Source organism: Oreochromis niloticus, linkage group LG7, assembly GCF_001858045.2.
Source record: "Oreochromis niloticus isolate F11D_XX linkage group LG7, O_niloticus_UMD_NMBU, whole genome shotgun sequence".
NCBI classification, from domain to species: Eukaryota; Metazoa; Chordata; class Actinopteri; order Cichliformes; family Cichlidae; genus Oreochromis; species Oreochromis niloticus.
Window position 1 is genome coordinate 16910537 of NC_031972.2, and position 19106 is coordinate 16929642.

At 38.8% G+C, this 19106-nt stretch overlaps 1 protein-coding gene across 2 annotated transcripts in view; it reads left to right on the top strand.

Moving 5' to 3' along the window:
• LOC102081017 (mucin-5AC) overlaps positions 1–16331 on the top strand; it is a 40776-nt gene extending 24445 nt beyond the window's left edge. For both annotated transcript variants that reach the window (XM_005456219.4, XM_005456218.4), the window contains exon 4: positions 15280–16331. In XM_005456219.4, the coding sequence (XP_005456276.1) occupies positions 15280–15469 (190 nt within the window). In that variant the 3' untranslated portion in view covers positions 15470–16331. The remainder of the gene's footprint in view (positions 1–15279) is intronic.
• Positions 16332–19106: the final 2775 nt, after the last annotated feature.

Below are 19106 nucleotides of genomic sequence, written 5' to 3' on the forward strand. Positions count from 1 at the left end.
CGGTAGTGAGCAAAAAACGTATTAAGTATATTCCAGGGTCCTTAATCGTCAGAATCGATTGACTTGAAATAAAAAATCTCCTTCTGCTATTAATGCAGCTTACTGCAACTTAAAGCAACTTTTGCAACTTTACATTTTGGAGAGGCAAAGCCTGAAAGGGACACAGTGGACCAGCGTGTCTACAAAACACGTTGTTGGGGTTGGAGCCTTCCAACCTGAATGTCCACTAAGGTTGCTTTTCACAAATCTTCACTATTTAGTGAAGACTGGATTTAGAACCAAGTGAAGGTTTTCTTATAAATAAATGACTTCTAGCATCATGGTTGCAAAGTTAAACATGCTAAAGTTATATAACAGTAACAGTATAAAAAAATCTTGTATTTGGAGCAGGAAACAAAGCATTATCTTCCATGATAAAATCCAGTGTTGGCTTATCCAACCAACTTCCCCAACATATAGTATAACATAACCCTGACCTTAAATATCACAATCTATCAGAATTGCGTCCAACCTTAAAATAACTGAATTGGTCATAAAACACACACCCTGAGTTTTTGGTTGGGTTTAGTCTGTTTCTGAAAAAAAGGATCTACCTACTACCTTTTTTCACAGTCTTCACTATGAAAGGACTAATTCAGTGTATTTAAAACAGGAATGCTTTAAAATACTCATCAAATCTAATATCTGATATTTTTTTTTATCTTTTAAAAGAAATAAAACTTTATTATGCATGTCAAATATGGTTGAGATTTTTGTTTTTTCCAAAATAAAAATCCTCTTTGTCTAAAAGGGAAGTAAACATTGCTAATAATCCATATTAGCCGCATCTGTGCACATATCTTCCAGCTCATCTCAGCCGCAATCTTTCAATACCTTGAATTGTTGATGCAACAAAACCACACCCCTTTATGCAGAGCAAGCTACTAAAATAGTATGTGTTTATGAATGGCCATGACAGATATAAAGATGGATTGATCCTAACTGCTAGTTGTTGTTTTTTTTACAAGTGGCAAGCTGCCACCATGCCATCACACCTCTATCTTTCAGATCTCCTCAATCACCATTCATCCATCAGAGCCTTCCGCTCCAGCAGCTATCACTCAATACCTCAGCGGTGCTGAAGACAAACTGGCACTGTGTGCAACCAGCCATCACTTTATGCCTTTGAATTCCCCCTCAGCTGACTTACTGTACAGTTGCTGTGCTGTGGTAATGTCCAAGTAAATTATGGACAAACCTTTGGAGCAACGAGAGAACTTTGCAGTTCTTTTATGTGCAACATTGCTGAGTTCTGGATAAGTATTGATTGTAGGCGGGTGCTGAAGAAAAATCCTGGCTGGAGTGTTAGGACAGACTGGGTAAGCACGCCTCATCACATATGCTGCACTAAATTTGGCCCACAACAGCTCAGAGAAGCTGAGCAGTAAATTTTGGTCCAATTTTCTCAATACCAGCACTCAGCTCATATCAACACAAATCTACACTGATTTGTGTTTAACCACTCTTACACACTGAAGCTGTGCTTATACTCAGAATTACAGCTCAACTGAATTGAAATGACATGTTCAGCAGTTCATGACTCAACAGGGGTGGTTAACCATCCAGCTTTCCTGCTCAGTGGTCCAGAAACGGTGCTGTATAGGCAAAGTGCAGACATGTGAAAGATTTACCATTAAAGCCCCCCCCCACTCCCAGTATCCATTTATTCTGATGTCTGTGATGGAATTCAGGGGTTTTTTGTTTCTTCCAGCTTTTAAGGAATAATACACTTGAAAAGTGCTGTACTCAGTCTTTCTTTCCTTATATTCAGCGGCATATGGTGACTTTTACACTGCTCAAGCACCTAGCCATAAGAAGCTGCATGGCTAGGTGCTTAATTTTGGTAGTGGGACTGAAAACAACTGAGTTCAAAGGTCCAATACTTTTGTCCATATAGTGTATGTGACATTGCTGACTGTCAATATCTATGGGGGGTTAAAAATATAAATGAAAACTTAAGGTGGCAATGTAACTGGTGTGTTGACACAGTAGCAAAACAACCGGTTAAATTTGGTACCTTTGGTGAATCAAGTGATATCTCATACATGTAAGAAGCCTGCACCTGTTCAACTTTTTATCAAACTCTATGTGTCCCTTCTACATCATTTGAATCTAATGATAACAGTCTACTAATAACAGTCAGCTATGTCACACACTGTGGTCAAGGTGATCAGCGTGAGAAATCTTGCTTGTTAAGATGCTCAATCACAGATTAATTTGCTTGGTTACTTCGTTTTTTGCTAACTATCATTCCACACATATCTTCACATGTGTATAATAACACACAGATCATAACTAATCTCAGAGCAGTGAAAGCAGAGACAGAAGTAGCTTGTTTAATATGCTGGTCAACTGTCTGTGTGTATTAAAAGAGCAGAGAACAGAGGTTTATCCACAATATGCATGACAGGTAATTCCATTTGTCTCTCAGCTTACAAAACACAAGTCTGTGTTAATGGGACACAGATACGCCCATGAAAATGACAGAAACTATAGATTCCAATAACTCAAAGTCAAGCTAACTTCTAAAGACAATAGCCAACTGCAGCCATAAGATGGCAGTAATTTAAAGGACAGATGCAAACTGAGACAAGACACTGGGCGAAATGAAAGGAAAGAGATTGTTTTCACTTTGTGTGTTTTTAGAGTTCAGTGGGCAAGCAGTGCTTGACTTGCTTGCCAATAATGACAATAAGATCACTTGTTAACTAACCCTGCACAATTACCCTCAGTTTTACATGGCTTATTACTTTTGTTTTTCTTATACGTTTATTATTTTTGTCTCTCTGTTGTTATCAGGGTCATTTGTAAACATGACTTTTCAGTAAAATTGCTTAGTATAATTATACCTGCTCAGAACCAAAATGAATTGAATAGGCTGCTAGCACAACTTCAGTGGAAGAATAGAAAGCATAAAAGATTGATACAGCTGCTGTGACATCACTCATTGGTTTCTGAAGTGTAGCTTTGTAACCTCAAGAACTGAGATGAGACAAATGGGTGTGATTGTTACAGACAAGTCATTAGTCAATGAATGTGTGCACACATACAACGAAGCATGGTATGACTAAGATTTATAAAATCTGTGCTGAAAGATCTTCTGCCCTGACCTCTGTAAAGACCTTCCTGATGAGTTTGGTCAGTCAGTTTCACATCATAGTGAATAAAACATTAATTCAATTTTGTTAGCCAATAATTAATTGGTTTCAAAACACCAGTGTTGATGTCGAAAACACGCATCTCAAACCTTGAAAACAGGCCTTCACAAACCATTGGGTAACATAGCCATAGCTACGTTATAACATCTATAGGGATGATGGATCAGTTAGCATAACTTAATTTCATTTTCTATAAAGAGCAAATTCTGGTGTCATTTCATTTTGCCTGTAAGGTGGCTGTGTTGCCAAAGGTTTACAGTTCACCTCCTCTGTTATGCTACATTTAATAATCGGGTTGCTCAAAACAGCTCCTGACAGAGGCAGTTAGGTGATAGCAGCATGCATGCACAGTGACCTCCCAAAGTAATTCAGTAATGAATGTGAATTCACAGCAAGCAGCTCTTTTCCCACAGAGCAGACCATGAATGCAAAGGACAGCCAGCCTCACTCTTGGCTGCTGGTTTAGTGTATGTAAAGCTTTGTCTCATTTATACACTTTGTACACCATCATCCCATGGTACAATGAGCTCTACAGAGTAAACAAAGCACTAAGACTTAGACTACAGTAGCGGGTCAAGTCTTAAGCTGATAGAGGCTAACTCTGTAAGCTCCTGGGCAGCATCTGCTTTCATTTCTTCATCCCTAGCTTATGCTTCCTGACCAATCACTCTTAACCTGACTTGGTCTTTATTTAAAACACCATGCAGATGAAGTGGATTTACAAAAAAACCCAACAACTTAAACATTTTAGATTCTTTATCTGGTCTTTCTAATAAACAACAGTTTATGTTACTTATTCATGCACATGAAGCGAAATACAAACAAGGTGAGATGGGTCCCCTTTTTCTCACTGGGATTGGCTGTGTGTTGATTTTTGAAAAACAAAGCACTTTTGAAAGTGCCAGCGGTCTCTAATAAGGTCACATTAGTCAAATCTGTGTGGGTAATTGCTATAAAAATGTAAATATTGGGTATTCATTATTTGAGCTGTGAAAGAAAAGCTATAGAGAGGATAGAGAATTATGTTAAAGTTGCACAAGGTTAAAACATCCACAACAGGTTTGCCTTTGTTTATTCTGAATTGCTGCCAAGAACTTCAGCACTTAGTTATGCAGCCAAATGTGCCGACCTTGAAAAAAGTCACATTCATATCCAAATACAAATAGCTTCAATACATCATATTGTTCTGTCATTTGCAAAGACGTTTTTTGCTGTAAAGTGATCTCAGTGCTGATGCCGTGCATTTAGACATTTAGCATCCTATGATTGGCATAATTATAGAGTCAAACCCTATCACGGACAGCATAAATCTGTGATGATGTGTCCCTGAGGTATTATTCATGTATCCAGTGTCTTTCATTTCTTGTTCAGTCACACAGTCTCCTTTCAGTGAGCCAGTCTCAGTCTGCTGTAGGCATCCGTCTCAGCTGGTTCTTGCCCGAGTCGGCTATCTTGTTAGTGAAGCCTGCTGTATCTTCAGATTTTTAATTAGATTTCTTCCAGACCTCTTTGAGTTTGATAAATTAAGGTCTGGAACTTACTGGTGTCACTGTGTTTCTGTCCAATACAAAAACTCCTCGGATAGCTTTGTGATTACACTGGGATCGACCCCAGTTCAGGCCTTCAGAGGAAACATGTTTCATCCAGCTGTCAATAAAGTGAATCTGACGACAACAACAAAACTTGGTTGTAACCTGGCTGACTGCTTGTCATGCTTGAGCTCTCATCTTAATTGTCTCATTATCTTTAGATGTAAAACAATTTCTCATGATCATTACTTAATTATGTGAAGCTCTTATTTAGTTTCAAAGCCCGCCATCCCAAGATACTTATTTGAAGATGTCGTTTTCAAATGCCAGACATTTCTTTAATTCTTCCTATTACATATCTTGAGATGCAGAGGGTAACTTTAGAGGAGCTATGGATTGAAATGCCACACTCTTTAAGCCAAACCAATGCCTGTATATGTACTATGTTCAATTCATATTAATGTCATTAACTGCTACTTACCAAATGAGCACTTGTGAGAAAGGTGTGAATGCAGATACATGGTTCAAATTATTGTGTGTACCAATTATAGACAAATAAAGCATAAATTTAATGATAGTTTTTTGGAACTATAGTACTTTTCTCACAGCCAGTTTTGAACATTACAGTGCAATTAGTCTACTAATGTAGGCTAACTCTTCAATAATACTAATGATACTACTAATAAACCATAATAATAATTTTTTAAAAATGATACTGATTACAACATGATATACTTTCTTGGTGGGAACCAAAGTTACACTACAACACACTGCGCTACAAGTCAAGAGAAGTTTAGTAATTCAACTAAAGCATCACCAAATCAGTGTTATGCAAATATCCTAAGAGAGTGATGTGGTTGCCTTCGTAGTTCAGCATCAAAATGTCAAAGAAGTCGATCATTGCAGTGAATAATCAGCTTGTTCTATAGGAACAAACACACAGCTAGCTAGCCAAGACGTCGCCTTCACAAGCAGTCGGCAACCGGATTTGTTGTTTAAAGAGTACTAATGCACTACTTCCTTTATTTTGCAATAATCTGATCTATATTTCTCACTTTATAAGAGACAGTCTGACACAACTTGTATTTTCCCTACACCTGTCCATCTATAGTGCAGTTTTTTTATTGCTTTGTGTCCAGTTTTGATGAAGGACATGATTGGGATTTTACCCATGTTTGCTGGGAAAACATCCATGTGAATCCTGCCTGATGTCTGTCTTTTGGCTGTCGCTGAATTAATGTGTAAAATCAAAATGACAAATGCGCATCATGGTGCATAATGTCATTATTACTTACAACAAAGGTATTTCAGTACAATTAAAACCCCATCGAGATGAATAAAAATCTACAGCGGTCCCTCGTTCATCGCGGTAGTTACGTTCTAAAAATAACCCGCGATAGGTGAAATCCGCGAAGTAGCGGACTTTATTTTTTACAGTTATTATAGATGTTTTATGGCTGTAAAACCCCTCACTACACACTTTATACACTTTTCCCCGACAGGCTTGGACATTTCCACACTTTTCTCGATGGTTTAAACACTCTAAAAGTTCAAACCTTGGTAGAAAAATGAGTCCAGTATTATAGAATGACACCTAAGGCACCCGTGGTTGCCTTTGACGGTGCAAAACGTTTCATCGACATTTTTGTGTTTGTTGGAGAAAACTTACAAACATACAGTACAGCACTTCAGAGTCACACTGCTAGCGATCAAAGATTTAGATAAATTTGACAAGCTGAATACATTCTGTACTGTACAGGAGACATGGCACAAGATTGATTGACAATGGTCTACAGCCAATCAGAATGCGGAACACAATGCGCTGTTTCAAAAAAGAAAGAAAGAAAAGAAAAGCATGCAATATTGCACCAAAAAAAGCCGCGAAACAGCGAGGCCACGAAAGGTGAACCGTGTTATAGTGAGGGACCACTGTACACCTAATGTCTCTTGAACGCCCCCTACAAAAAAAAAAGTTATTTCAAAAGTAAGACTTCAGATTAATAAACTTTATTTACTTTGTTTTTTTCTATAATAGCTTTCTAAACTCAAAATACAAAGGTCTTCACAGAAACAGTAGCATTTAAAAACAATCCATAAATACAATAAAAATGATGCTATCGTGTGCATAAACTAACCTTTCCTCCTACATTACAATTCAGTATCCATCAGCTTCAGCTCTAATTTGTGTTCAGTGCTACTAAAAAGATTTTAGCATGGCCACATCCAAAATTAAAACAGGGTTATCATTATAGCAAGCTGATCATACCATTTGGCTCAAATTTTCTGTTGTCCAAAAGATAGTGCGGCCTTTCGTTGTGGATAGCGTGACTGTAGAGTCCTGGTGCTATCACCAGCTGCGTTCATGTAGTTGTGTATTGTTTTCAGCTTACAAACCGGCTTCTCTCTCTCTCTCTCTCCCTCTCTCTCTCTCTCTCTGTCTCTCTCTCTCTGTGGTGGTGGTTGGGGGGGGTCATGTGGTCACGGAGACACCTGCTGTGGTGAGAAATGGTTTGCAGTATTTTGGCAGGTGTTTATGTGTTTGTCTATCTGCCTGTGCACAGACTGCGATATCAGATTTTCACATCACGATGATCTTGGTCAAAATACTCCACTGTAATATCTCTAGAGAATATGAAAACAATAGAAACAATGCTGTTATGCTGTATTTGTTTATGTCTGTTTTCTTTCTGGCAAATTAGACTCAAAATCCAAATGCGTGGAGGTGATGAGCATCTGTGATGATAACTAATCAAGCTTTTGTTTTTAAACATGAGTTATCGCCACACCCTTGCTCACAACTGGGCTGTAGATTATCCTGCCTGTTAAGGGGCCAGAGGCATGGTTTATCCTGGAAAGGACAAAAATTCAAAGAGAGAAAACCACACAGTTAACTTATATTCATATATTAGTGGAAGAAATCCAGTACCAAGAGGACATTTGAGCATGGAAACTCCTATACTCCTAGAATACTGGTCAGATGCCCTCATATACTGGTGAACTGCTGCATGTGTATGTAGCCATGAGTTCTGAAAGGTCAGCTGATCAGAGCTTGTTAGGCATATTTTTACACTTTTATTTGTTGCATCTTATTTTATATTCTAAAGTACTATTTAAGTAAACTTCACTACTGACGTCCTACTGAGTGGTCTCAAATAGTCTTCATCATACTTGTGGGACACATCCGTCATCCTCATCTGCTGTCCTCACTAGAGTTCAATTCTGTTTTATTTACATATGTTACCCTTGGGCCACTTATGAAATAGATTTGAAGGAGTCGCCTACTATTTCCATGCCTACTATTTCTATGCAGTGTCCACAGTTATGCTTTTCTGTTTAGCCCAACAACATCAACAGCCTCTCCTGCTTCAATAAATGCTTCTCTGCCATTGCTAATTGGCTGTACTCAAATTTCATCCACCTCAGTTAGGATCTAGTGACAGGAGGTCGGTGACTACATCGGCCCCATCGCCAGTAAACTTAGATCATCTGCTAGAAAACTTGGTATCATCATATCGTAATTATTACTTCTTTACTTACTTACTTATTACAGCTTTGCAAAATTCAATTGCACTTTCTATGCAGTATTTCTAGGTGATGATCCTAGATACTTGTGCTTGTTGTTCATTTGACTCAAAGATCTTGAATGACTTGTACAGTATTGCTCAGTGCTGTATGTTCCCATTTTAATACACCTCTAGTTCCTATATTAACACAATATTGTAAAAGTACATACATCCACAAGCAGTACATAGGTCAGTGTCTGGGGAAGATTGAATTCAAGATCCCTCATCGTAGTTCATGGTTTACTGAAATAGACGTGCTCAACAAATCACACCAGGCTGGTTAAATTACCACCTTAAGGGAGAATGAAATGCTAGATTCAAACAACTGCCTTGGACACTCCTAACACTCTGTGTCTGTTTATATCCCATTTCTAAGTCAGTTCAATCTGAATGTTAATGCATAAGGAAAAGAGGGGCCTTTAAAAGTAAAGGACCACAGTTTGGGACACTCTGTGACAGCAAAGCAGATGATGAGGCCATCTCAGAACAATATTACCTCGTGGTGCAGCCTGTTCTCCTGAGTACTAATATGAAAGATGTGTGTGTGCATATACGTTTATCTTTTGTTTTGCATCTGTGGGTGTGGTGGCTCAACACTTGGCTCTCACACAGAGACTGCCTGCTCATCAAACCCTGTCGTAAGGAAATGTTCGGGGCTTCTTCTTTTTTTTTTTCTTGAGGGATATTCAGTACATAGGAGAGAAAATTGCAAAGATATTTCGAGTTGATTGCCTTTACACTGCTATATTTCTGCCCAATGTCTCTCCACCACTACTCAGCAAAACCACAGAGGAGAGATAGAGGAGGAATGCTGATCTCCTGCTGGTGCACTTGAATGAATGTTTTATAGATGGAAGGATGAAAAAGAGATGAAGCAGTGTCCAATCTCTATGCTTATATATATATATTTTTAAAATGTGGTTATAAAATATTATTTTTACCTTGTCAGTTTTTTTTAATCATATTCAACCTGACTCCGTAACACACTCATTTACAGAAAGTGTCAAACACGCAGCCAAGTATTGTCTTCTTTTTCGACTGGAATTTCATCGGACTGATAGTCTGACAGTGTTAATAAAAGAACATTTCAATCATTCTACTTAATTTGCTGCTAATTTTTCAAGTAGTTGATGGAAACAACCTTGAATTCTGTTTCGTGTTAACTACAAATCTGCTGATTCAATCCCCTGTAGAGATGCGCTGTGGTAGTGCTCTTTGGCAAGGTCACCGTCTCCCAAACTGAATGATTATAAAAGGCAGTTTCTACAATAAATCTCTTAGGATTGGACTAACATGTGCAAAGTAAGGTCACTCAGTGGGATTGAACAGTATACTTACACTTTAACAATGTGAAATATCAAGTTTTTCATGTGATCTTAGTTGACTTTCGATGGGCTTTGATGTTGACACAGAAACTCTGATGTCTGTTGTTTCGGTCACTAATAAATGTCATTACTGTCACTCATGCAATGCTGCTGGAGTAGCTTTGCATTCAGACAGTTCAGACTTTATTCATCAATTCCTCCTTTTAGCTCATCTCCTTTTAAGCCAATCTTCTTTTCATAGGCTCGTAAACAAAATGATTGAACAGCAGGTGGGCCATCACTTGGAAATATAATGACTTAATGACTTTCGAGATCCCTTCCCAGACGCCTTAACGCCCACTCACATCCTGGGCCATTTGACCTTAGTAAATCACATGATAGGGTGGAGCTAAGTTTCACAATGGGTTGTCTCTCAACCAATTGCTCTTAGAACTGAAGAAGCTTCTCGGATGAGAGGTGAAATGTCTTCAAGGAAACTTAGAAAAGCGTCTGGACTTCTTTTTCTTTAGCTGCTCCTTAGACAATGACTTAACTCCATATCCAGTTCAGGGTTTCCATGAATGCAGGAGTCTAACCCAGCTGCCAAAAGATGAGTGGTTGGGTACACCTCTAGGTTATCAGTCTGTCACAGGTGCTAAGACATAGAGACAAAAAAAACCCTCACACTCACATTCACACCTACACTCTAAAAACTAAAACTGACATTTACTTAAAATTTTTGAGGCAACACTTTTACACTTAAAAATATTGAGTAGATTGGAAACCAGTCAAATCTGTTCAGTATACTTGATCCATTGAATAACTAAAGCTTAAACATATTAAGCTGAAATGAATAATTGTAGTTGTTACACAAACATGAAAAAATTGAGTAAATAACACTGACATGCTTGGTCAATGTAACTGAATTATAGATGATCAGTTAATCCAAAATTTTGTTCGATTTACTTAATATTGTAAACTGAACGTAATCAAAATTGTACTTAATATTAAATATGGTAAATGGCCTGTATTTGTATAGCGCTTTACTTAGTCCCTATGGACCCCAAAGTGCTTTACACTACATTCAGTCATCCACCCATTCACACACTAGTGATGGCAAACTACATTGTAGCCACAGCTTCCCTGGGGCCCACTGACAGAGGCGAGGCCACCGGGCCCTCTGACCACCACCAGTAAGCATTAGGTAACCAGTAGGCAACAGTGACTGTCGGCGCCAGGGCTCGAACCAGCAACCTTCCGATTACAAGACAAACTGCCAACTCTTGAGCCACAATCGCCCCCTAGCATTCAAATATGAATGTTATTGTATTTCACTGGTAGTCTAAGTCTAAAAAACCAAACTAATATGTAGTTGTGTGTTTCATAATACATGTAGGAAAAATGACCACATGTTAAACATTTTTCCAAACGAAAATTTAATTTTCATAAACATGGCAATAACTCGATATAAACAAGCACCAAAAAGACAAGAGCCTTTTCCCTTTTAGCTCAAAGCCTTACATACCTGAATAATAAATGGTAAACCAGGAGAGCAAACACAAAAGCTAAGAGTATTTAAAAAACAAAATTAACAAAACAATGAAAAAGGCTCATGGTACTTAATTACTCTAGGTTATCGTGTTTTACTTACACTTTTCAGTTGTAGTTGCTGACAATAAATAATATTGATTTGAATAATTAATGATTTTAGTACAAGATACTGATGAGTATAGATACCGATTTCTCAAATATTTTGATTCAATTTTAAACAAAAATATTAAGTACATGCAAAGAAGGTATTCTGTGAACCACATACTGAATTTTTTTGTCTGAGATAAATGTAAATGAATACCTTAATTTAACACAAACACATACGTTAACATTTTAGACATTTATATCAATTTATCAAACTCAAATAATTACTAAAAGGATATTCATATATTTTATCTAACTTATATTTATAGTGATATTTACTAAGCCATATAGAATATATATATATACATATTGTGCAGCAATTCTGCAGGTTTTCTAAAGGTCTTTCAAAGGTTTTTTTTTTTTTTTACACTTGCTGCTTTTTCATTCCTTTCCAGTCCTGTCCTAGTACCCGTCCATTTTCAGAGGAATGTTTTTTTTGTTTTGTTTTGTTTTGTTAAGCCGCTTAACACTGACCTATGTATTTATACTCATAAAAAGGTACCAGGGCATGGTGTTCAACGGATGAACCAGTGTTGTGTCTCCACATAACAGGCAAAGAACATATTTTAAAATGGTATCTTTAGGCACAGGTAGATTCCCAAAGAGCTATCATCCAAAAACGTGGCATAGGGTCCAGTTTGTCCTTAAACTTTGCCCTGAAGTGGACGGCAAAAGAAGCCATGTCTTTAAGAAATTGGAAAAAAAATCCAGCAAAGACCTGATCTGAAGAGATGCATCGGGCCCTTTAGTTGATCCTCTGCTGAAGCCTCAGCAGAAATTGTTTCAGCAGTAAGGTGGCTTTCAGGAAGCCATTCTTAAGGAAGGGGAAAGGCTGAGGTATGTCAAATTACACAAGAACTGGGCTGAAAAAAAGTGGCAATGGGTCTCAGAGTCAAGAATCAGATCTAGATGAATCTAATCAACATGTACAGAAAGGTATAACAGTGAGTTTCTATTGCTATCTGCAAAACACGGTGGAGGCTATGTAATGGTTTGGGCTTCCACTTCAGCTAGTTGCATTGGGGATCCTGTCAAAATTTATGGAATTATTAATGCAATATGGTTTTTGATCCAACATGCATTACATCATGCATCATGCAAGTGTCTGATTAGCAACATCTTCAACTTTCAGTATGATAATGATTCCAAACACAATGCCAAAGTGATAAAAGAATAAAGAAAACACACAAAAATTCCCTGCACTGTAGATCTCACATAGTGAGAGCTGCTATGATATATGGTTTGGAGATGTTGGCCCTGACAAAAGAGACAGAAGGCAGAGCTTGAGGTGCCAGAGCTCAAGATGTTAAGATTTTTTTGTTGGGAATGACCAAGAGGGACAGAATTAGAAATGAGTACATCAGAGGGACAGCTCAGGTTGAGCGGTTTGGAGACAAAGTTAGAGGCAAGGCTATGAATTGTTATTGTATAAGAAGTACTCAACTGACCATGCAAGTAAAAATAAAAACTTTAAAACATCAAAAAAACCCACAAAAAGCAAAAACAAAGAATCATTAGCACAGCAAAGAACAAGCCCTTTATGACTGCACAGTGAGTCAAGCATTATCTGGAAATGATCAAAAGAAGACAGTCTAAGAGGTTTCACAACAAACATGCACACCTCTGGTCAACAAAAAGGTCAGGATGGAAAAAAGAAAGAAAGAGCCCCGGAACAAAGACTGTCTGATGTGAACCTTCACAAATTAAAGCTGAAACACGGCACTTATGATGTTGTATTATTGTATTTCAGAGGGAATGTGCAGAGAACAGAGCCCAAAGAACAAAAACCGCTCTACTTAACTCGAGTATATGTATATTAAAGAAGACTTTCCTTTATTCATTACTGAATAACACACTTTTTATGTGTATCTATGTAATACAATTATACCAAACAGTGCTATGTACTACTTTTATATGCCTTGTAAAATGACTCCATCCATATATAAATCTGCTTCTTCTCTCATCTTTTTGTAAATGTCCAGAGATTGTGGCGAGCTCAGATGTGGGTGATTACCACCATAAAGCTGATCAGATCATCGCCATCTGATCATCGCCATCATTCCTGACCCTTTAAATTCAAGTGTGGCTGCGCACGCACATTATCTCTTGCAGTTCCACGACTATAAAAACACGCTCAGCTCTGCTCACAGTGGCACAGTCTACCGCTCTGCTTCAAAAGCGTGGCCATCATCGTACGGTGTGTAAAACACACCTAATTTGCCCACGGGCTGGAGGTGTGGCGGGGTGCAGCCTCCAGCTAAAAATTTGCAAAGACGTGAGCGGAGGACAGAAGAGGAGCAGCGGGAAGGAGCTGTTAGGTTCACAGCTTCCTGCCTGCCACAGTTTGTGGGCTCAGTGTGCAGATACAGTAATTAAGGTTGAGGGTGGACAGTTCCCTACAGCGCCGATGCGCCTTGATCACGCAGAACTGTGGACCGAGGCTATTCATTTAAACAAGAAGGGAACACAGCAGAAGCAAGACAAGAGCCACCGGGGAGCTCTATAGGGGAGCCGAGCTGTATGTTGGTACAAACAGGGAGACTGCGAAGATGGTGCACTTTATTTACTCTGTTCATTTTAGGGCAATAAAAGCTGGGAGAGACAGATAGAGACGTAGTCTCCATCTCGTACTTTTCTACTGACTAGTGGCTCATTTTACACAGCTCTGGAGGTTTGTTTCCAGCTGTGAAGCAGTCCCAGCTGTCACAAAGGGGTTTAGTTGAAGCGACTTTTTTTTTTTTACCCGCTGTAAATATCGACGAGGGAAGAAATCCTCTTCACTGCTCTTTTTACACACTCACACCCGTTACCTGCGCTGTGCTCCTGTCTGGAGTTTGATGTTTCATTCGTATTTTGGGGGTTTTTTGTTTTGTTTTGTTTCCTTTTTTGTGTCTGTGCATTAGAATACCAGTGGGCATACAGAGTGGAGTGGTTGAGTGACTGAGGTAGTGGGAGTTACAAAGCCAGATGGATATGAATGCAATAGCCCTCTTTGTTCTTGCCTGGAAACTCCAGACCTTGCTGGTGCTGTTCCTGCCTCTGCTGCTGCTGCTGCTGAGCTCAGTGCTCCTCACTTCCTCTGCAGCACTTCTCTCATCGTATCCACATGTATGAGGGAGTCCTCTTTATTTCCAGCATCTGTGCTGTGATGAGAAACACCATCTAACTAGGCCACTGCATAATAAGCAAGAATAGCAGCAAAGTGAAATGGGGGAAAAAAAGAAAAGAGAAGAGAAGAGAGAGGGGGGAAAGAATCAGTTCATTGGGGAAATGCTTACCCAACATGTAACTGCTGACAAAAGTAATTCAGTAAGCAAATATTGTCCTTATTCCTTTATTGCGCATGCATTCATTTATTATTGCTTACCTTTACCTTTATAGTTCTGCAGAGGTGCATCAGAGTTCACGTCTCATTCCCGCGGTCAAGCCCCTGAGCTGCGCTGTCATGTGACCTGAATGTGACTGACAATGCACCTTTGCTGACTTTTCCTTTGGAGCGCGTGTCAACTGCAGTCCTGGGGATCAGTGCTGGTGCTGCGACATTTCTGCCATCCTCAGCATTTTAGCGCTTAATTCACTTTGTCAACAGATTCATTATTGTCTGCGAGGAAGTTGTAGATGTGGGTCTCATTATCTCCTTCTTGCTTCAGTTTGATGCTTTGTCGTACGCGTTCTTTCCGGTAAAACACGCTGTTTAAAGCAGGTTTAAGTACCAGTTGTGTAATTTAGCACAAAACATTTGGACGAGCCCATGGGGGGGGGCGGGGGAAGCTCCTCTCTGCTTTATGAAACCTCAGCAAGTGAGTTTCAGCTCGTTGTATTGTTTCCAAATAACTGCCATCAAGGTCGTGCAGCCAACTTTAGAGGTCATATGTTGCATTCACTGGTTGTTTTTGCTGCCCCCACATGGCCATCAAATCAGTTATTGCAGGTCTAAATGTGAATTACGGACACTTTTCTGAACTGCCTCTGTTTCCCTTTCTATCTCCAGTGTAGAGCATGACTTTCGCCTGCAGGAAGGGCAGGTTGTACGCACGTGGAAGGTGGGCGACCCTCCAGAAGGCTCGCCACAGACACCCACACCCCAGCCCACGGCACCTCACCAACAGGACTCCCCACAACCAGTGCGACCCCCTGCCACCACCAAGAAGAACCGGAAGAAGTGCTTCTGGTTCCTCTGAACACCGAGAGGATGGAGACATTTTTATACTATAATGCACTGAGTAATGGTCTTTAAAAAAAACAAAAACAAAGAAAAAAAAGAAAGAAAAGAAAGAAAAGATTACCTGCAGAGATTTGTTTAAAGGAACAAATGTTAAATGAACGAGTGGATTAAAATGCAAACGTACAACTGTGGGTGGAGAAAGAGCTACAAAGGTTACAATTTAAGCTGTTTCTGCTGGAGTCTAAAATAATGGTTTGACTGGGAGGCACATGTTGTTACTGCTCTTAAAATGCCTCTTCAACGCTCACAGGTCTGACACCGGTGCAGGGAAGTAAAAAGTGCTGAAGTCAAATAAAAGTAAAAGTTCAGTCCACAATATGACTCACGGTTAGGAAGCAATTAGGAGATATAAAAAGAATATATAGCGGCTAAGGGGCACAGCACGAGCGGCAGTATAGCAGATACCATGGAGCATATTTATAAATGATGTAATGAACAGAGTTTTATGGGCAAAGAGATAAAGAGAAATAGGACTTATCTTCATTACTGGACTAATGAGGGTCAGAACACCAGCTTTTATATCCAGAGACATTTAAAAAAAAAAAAGAAAGAGAGAGAGAGAATTATTATGACCTGTATTTAAAAGTTTTATTATAATGTAATTGATGAAAATTAAAAAAAAACATTTCATGTGTCTACATGCACATACAGCACACACGCCAACACACAGGAGAGCAAATAAATCGACATATTTACATAAATAAAGGCATATATGACTTGAGAGAATGGTGAGTTGAGTTCTGTATATGTCAGAGCTGTTTTGCTTGGATGCTATATTTCAGATATGGATTACTGCTAAATAAAAGTATTTTACCACAGCTCATTGGTATCTCTTGTCATTCAGACTTCAGTGTGCTTTTTGCCCATCACAGTGCACAGTGGAATTATTGTGACTGATGTAATTAATTAATAAATAATGGTGTAAGAATGTGAGCATGGAAACATGGCACTGTTGTATCTGGTGTTGGTGCTGCTTCGTGTATGGTTTTCACTTTAGCGTAAGTAGCAGTGTCCGGTTTGGGAGTTGAGTCATAGACTGTGTATAAATGATAGTCACTGTGACATCCCCTGTATGTTTGAAGTTTCAAAATGATACTCTACAGAGATTACAGTTTATGGTTGTTGCTATCTTTTTGGAGTCTGAAGCAACTGCACTGCCCAAAAAGTGAAAGAACACTTTTTAGTGAGAGTAAAGTATCAAGTCAGATAAATTACTGGGATATTGATCTCATCAGTTAAGTAGCAGAAGGGGTAGTTGGTCAGTTTCAGTTTTGCATTTGGCGAGTCAGTGCCACTACTGGTAGCATGAGACTATACCTGGACAGAGGGTGAAGTACGATCACATAATCCAACACGTAACATTGCCAGAACGTTTGCTGTGTCTCCCAGTACAGTCTCAAGAGCATGGATTTCTGGAGATTCCAGGAGACAGGCTGTTACTATATGGCCTTAACCCATTAACAGACTGGAGAGGGAGAGGATGAGCAATGGCAGAGATACAAAATGACCTCCAGCAGGCTACAGGTGTGAATGTCTCTGACCAAACAAACAGAAACAGACTGTTGTCCTCTGTGTTAGCTGCCCAGTACAATGGAGCCCGATTGGCATTTGCCATAGAATACCAAAATTAGCAGGTCCACCACTTCCACCAAATCAATTCCATCTGGCATCCTTTCATTCCAAACACATTACCCAGTCCATATTTGTGTAAATATCAAGCATGATTTTTCCCCCCATTGAGATCTGATGTGTTCCTTCAATTTTTTCAGCAGTTTATATTTGAATGAGCGGTGCCTTATCAGCAAGATGCATCACTCAGACACAGAATTACCCGATCAGTGCTAACATGTACTGTAACTAAAATAAAAACGGACTTTTACTCCATGAAGGGGAAAAAAATCCATCACAAAGTTTATGGACTTTTGTTATTGCAAATTTAACATGGATCCATATTGACTCTCAAACAAATGTAGCTCCAAAAGGCACAAAAAAACACGTGGACAGTGGAGAGGTCCAGTTTAGTGAGTCAAAAAAAGTGGCAGCATTGACACAATCCCCTTAGAATACTGCATTCGCACCAGTCTGTCACACCAAGGCGCCACTCCCCTAATAATGCATAGCTTTAAGCCATAACATAATTTAAATGGAGGTAAAAAAAAATAAAAGAAATCATGGCCGGTACATTTGTCTAAAGAGGAGAAAGTAAGCTCCAGAGACCAAATAAATGTTTTTGCATGGTATGTGCTGCGTCAGTGGTTGTCATGAAGTTGGGCATTTTAATGGGGATGGACTTGCTTTGAAGCTGGCCTCAAGTGGCCGTTAGAGGAACTGCAGTTTGGCTTTCCTTACTGATGTAGAATTCCTCTTGAGGTTAAGTCCCCAGAGCCTGAGGAGTTCTAATATGAATAATGGTGCAAATAAATGCATAAAAATAAAAATCAATATTTATTTTTAAAATTTTCTATAAATACTAGATACCTTTGGATACTATTTGGGGATGTAAGTTTAAAACTAATAAACCCACTAAAGAAATGTAGTGAAATCAAGGCAACAACATGAGCCCCATATTTATTTTATTATTATTTTTTACATTTTATTGTAAAACAACAAACTTACAACAGGATGGTGTGTGGAGACAAAGCACTGCCAACAACAAAAACCCAACAATAAATAAGTAATAATTATGATAAAAAGAGGAATAAGAGGAGAAAAAATACATATTTGGTTCTAGTGTCAGGGTTACGATTGAGTTATGATTATATGTCCTCACTAAGATATGAAAATGTGTGTATGTGTGTGTGTATGTTGCAAATATACGGATGTGCTGTGTAGCTGCATGAAAGTGCTATATGTGGATGTGTGAGGCTCTGTTCAGTCTAGAAAATCATATTTTTGAGAGGAAATATAAATAAATATATGTCCAGACAAATAAATGACTACACACACACACACACACACACACACACACTCACACACATACACACACACACACACACACACAGAATAATAACAATAACAAACATAATTAGAACAGAAGGTAGAAACAGAGAGAATAATAATCCTCATAAAAGGTAGCCATGATGATTTAGAGGGTGTTAATATTAGCTAAGTCAGTTATTGTTTGATGTTCATTAGATCGCTTTTGAGTGATTACATATGATGCACATTGATACCTCCCACTTAACAAGACCAACATTAACTTAACAACTATCTGTTGTGCTTTAGAAATGTGTTGTATCTTTTACATGCAACATCTCACTAATTTAGTTACCCCCAGTTTTCAAATAATTTCGATGAAATTGTAATAGTTACTCTTTGAAATGTGTTAGCCGAGCAGAGAAAATGAATGAAGTCATTTAAAAATGGAGCATGGGTGTCGCTGATTATTATTAGGCATTTATCACTTCTAAGAAATAATCACTGTTGACTTCTAGGAACATTTCTAAGACATCAAAAAGAGAATGCGGGCAAAGACGAGTCTTCAGTCCTCAGACGGCAGCTCCGACAGCCCACTTTTGTGGACACTCCAGGGCAAGTCTCGGGAAATTAAGCCTCAGCTGTTTGATGGCTGTGAGAAGCCCCAAATATTACTA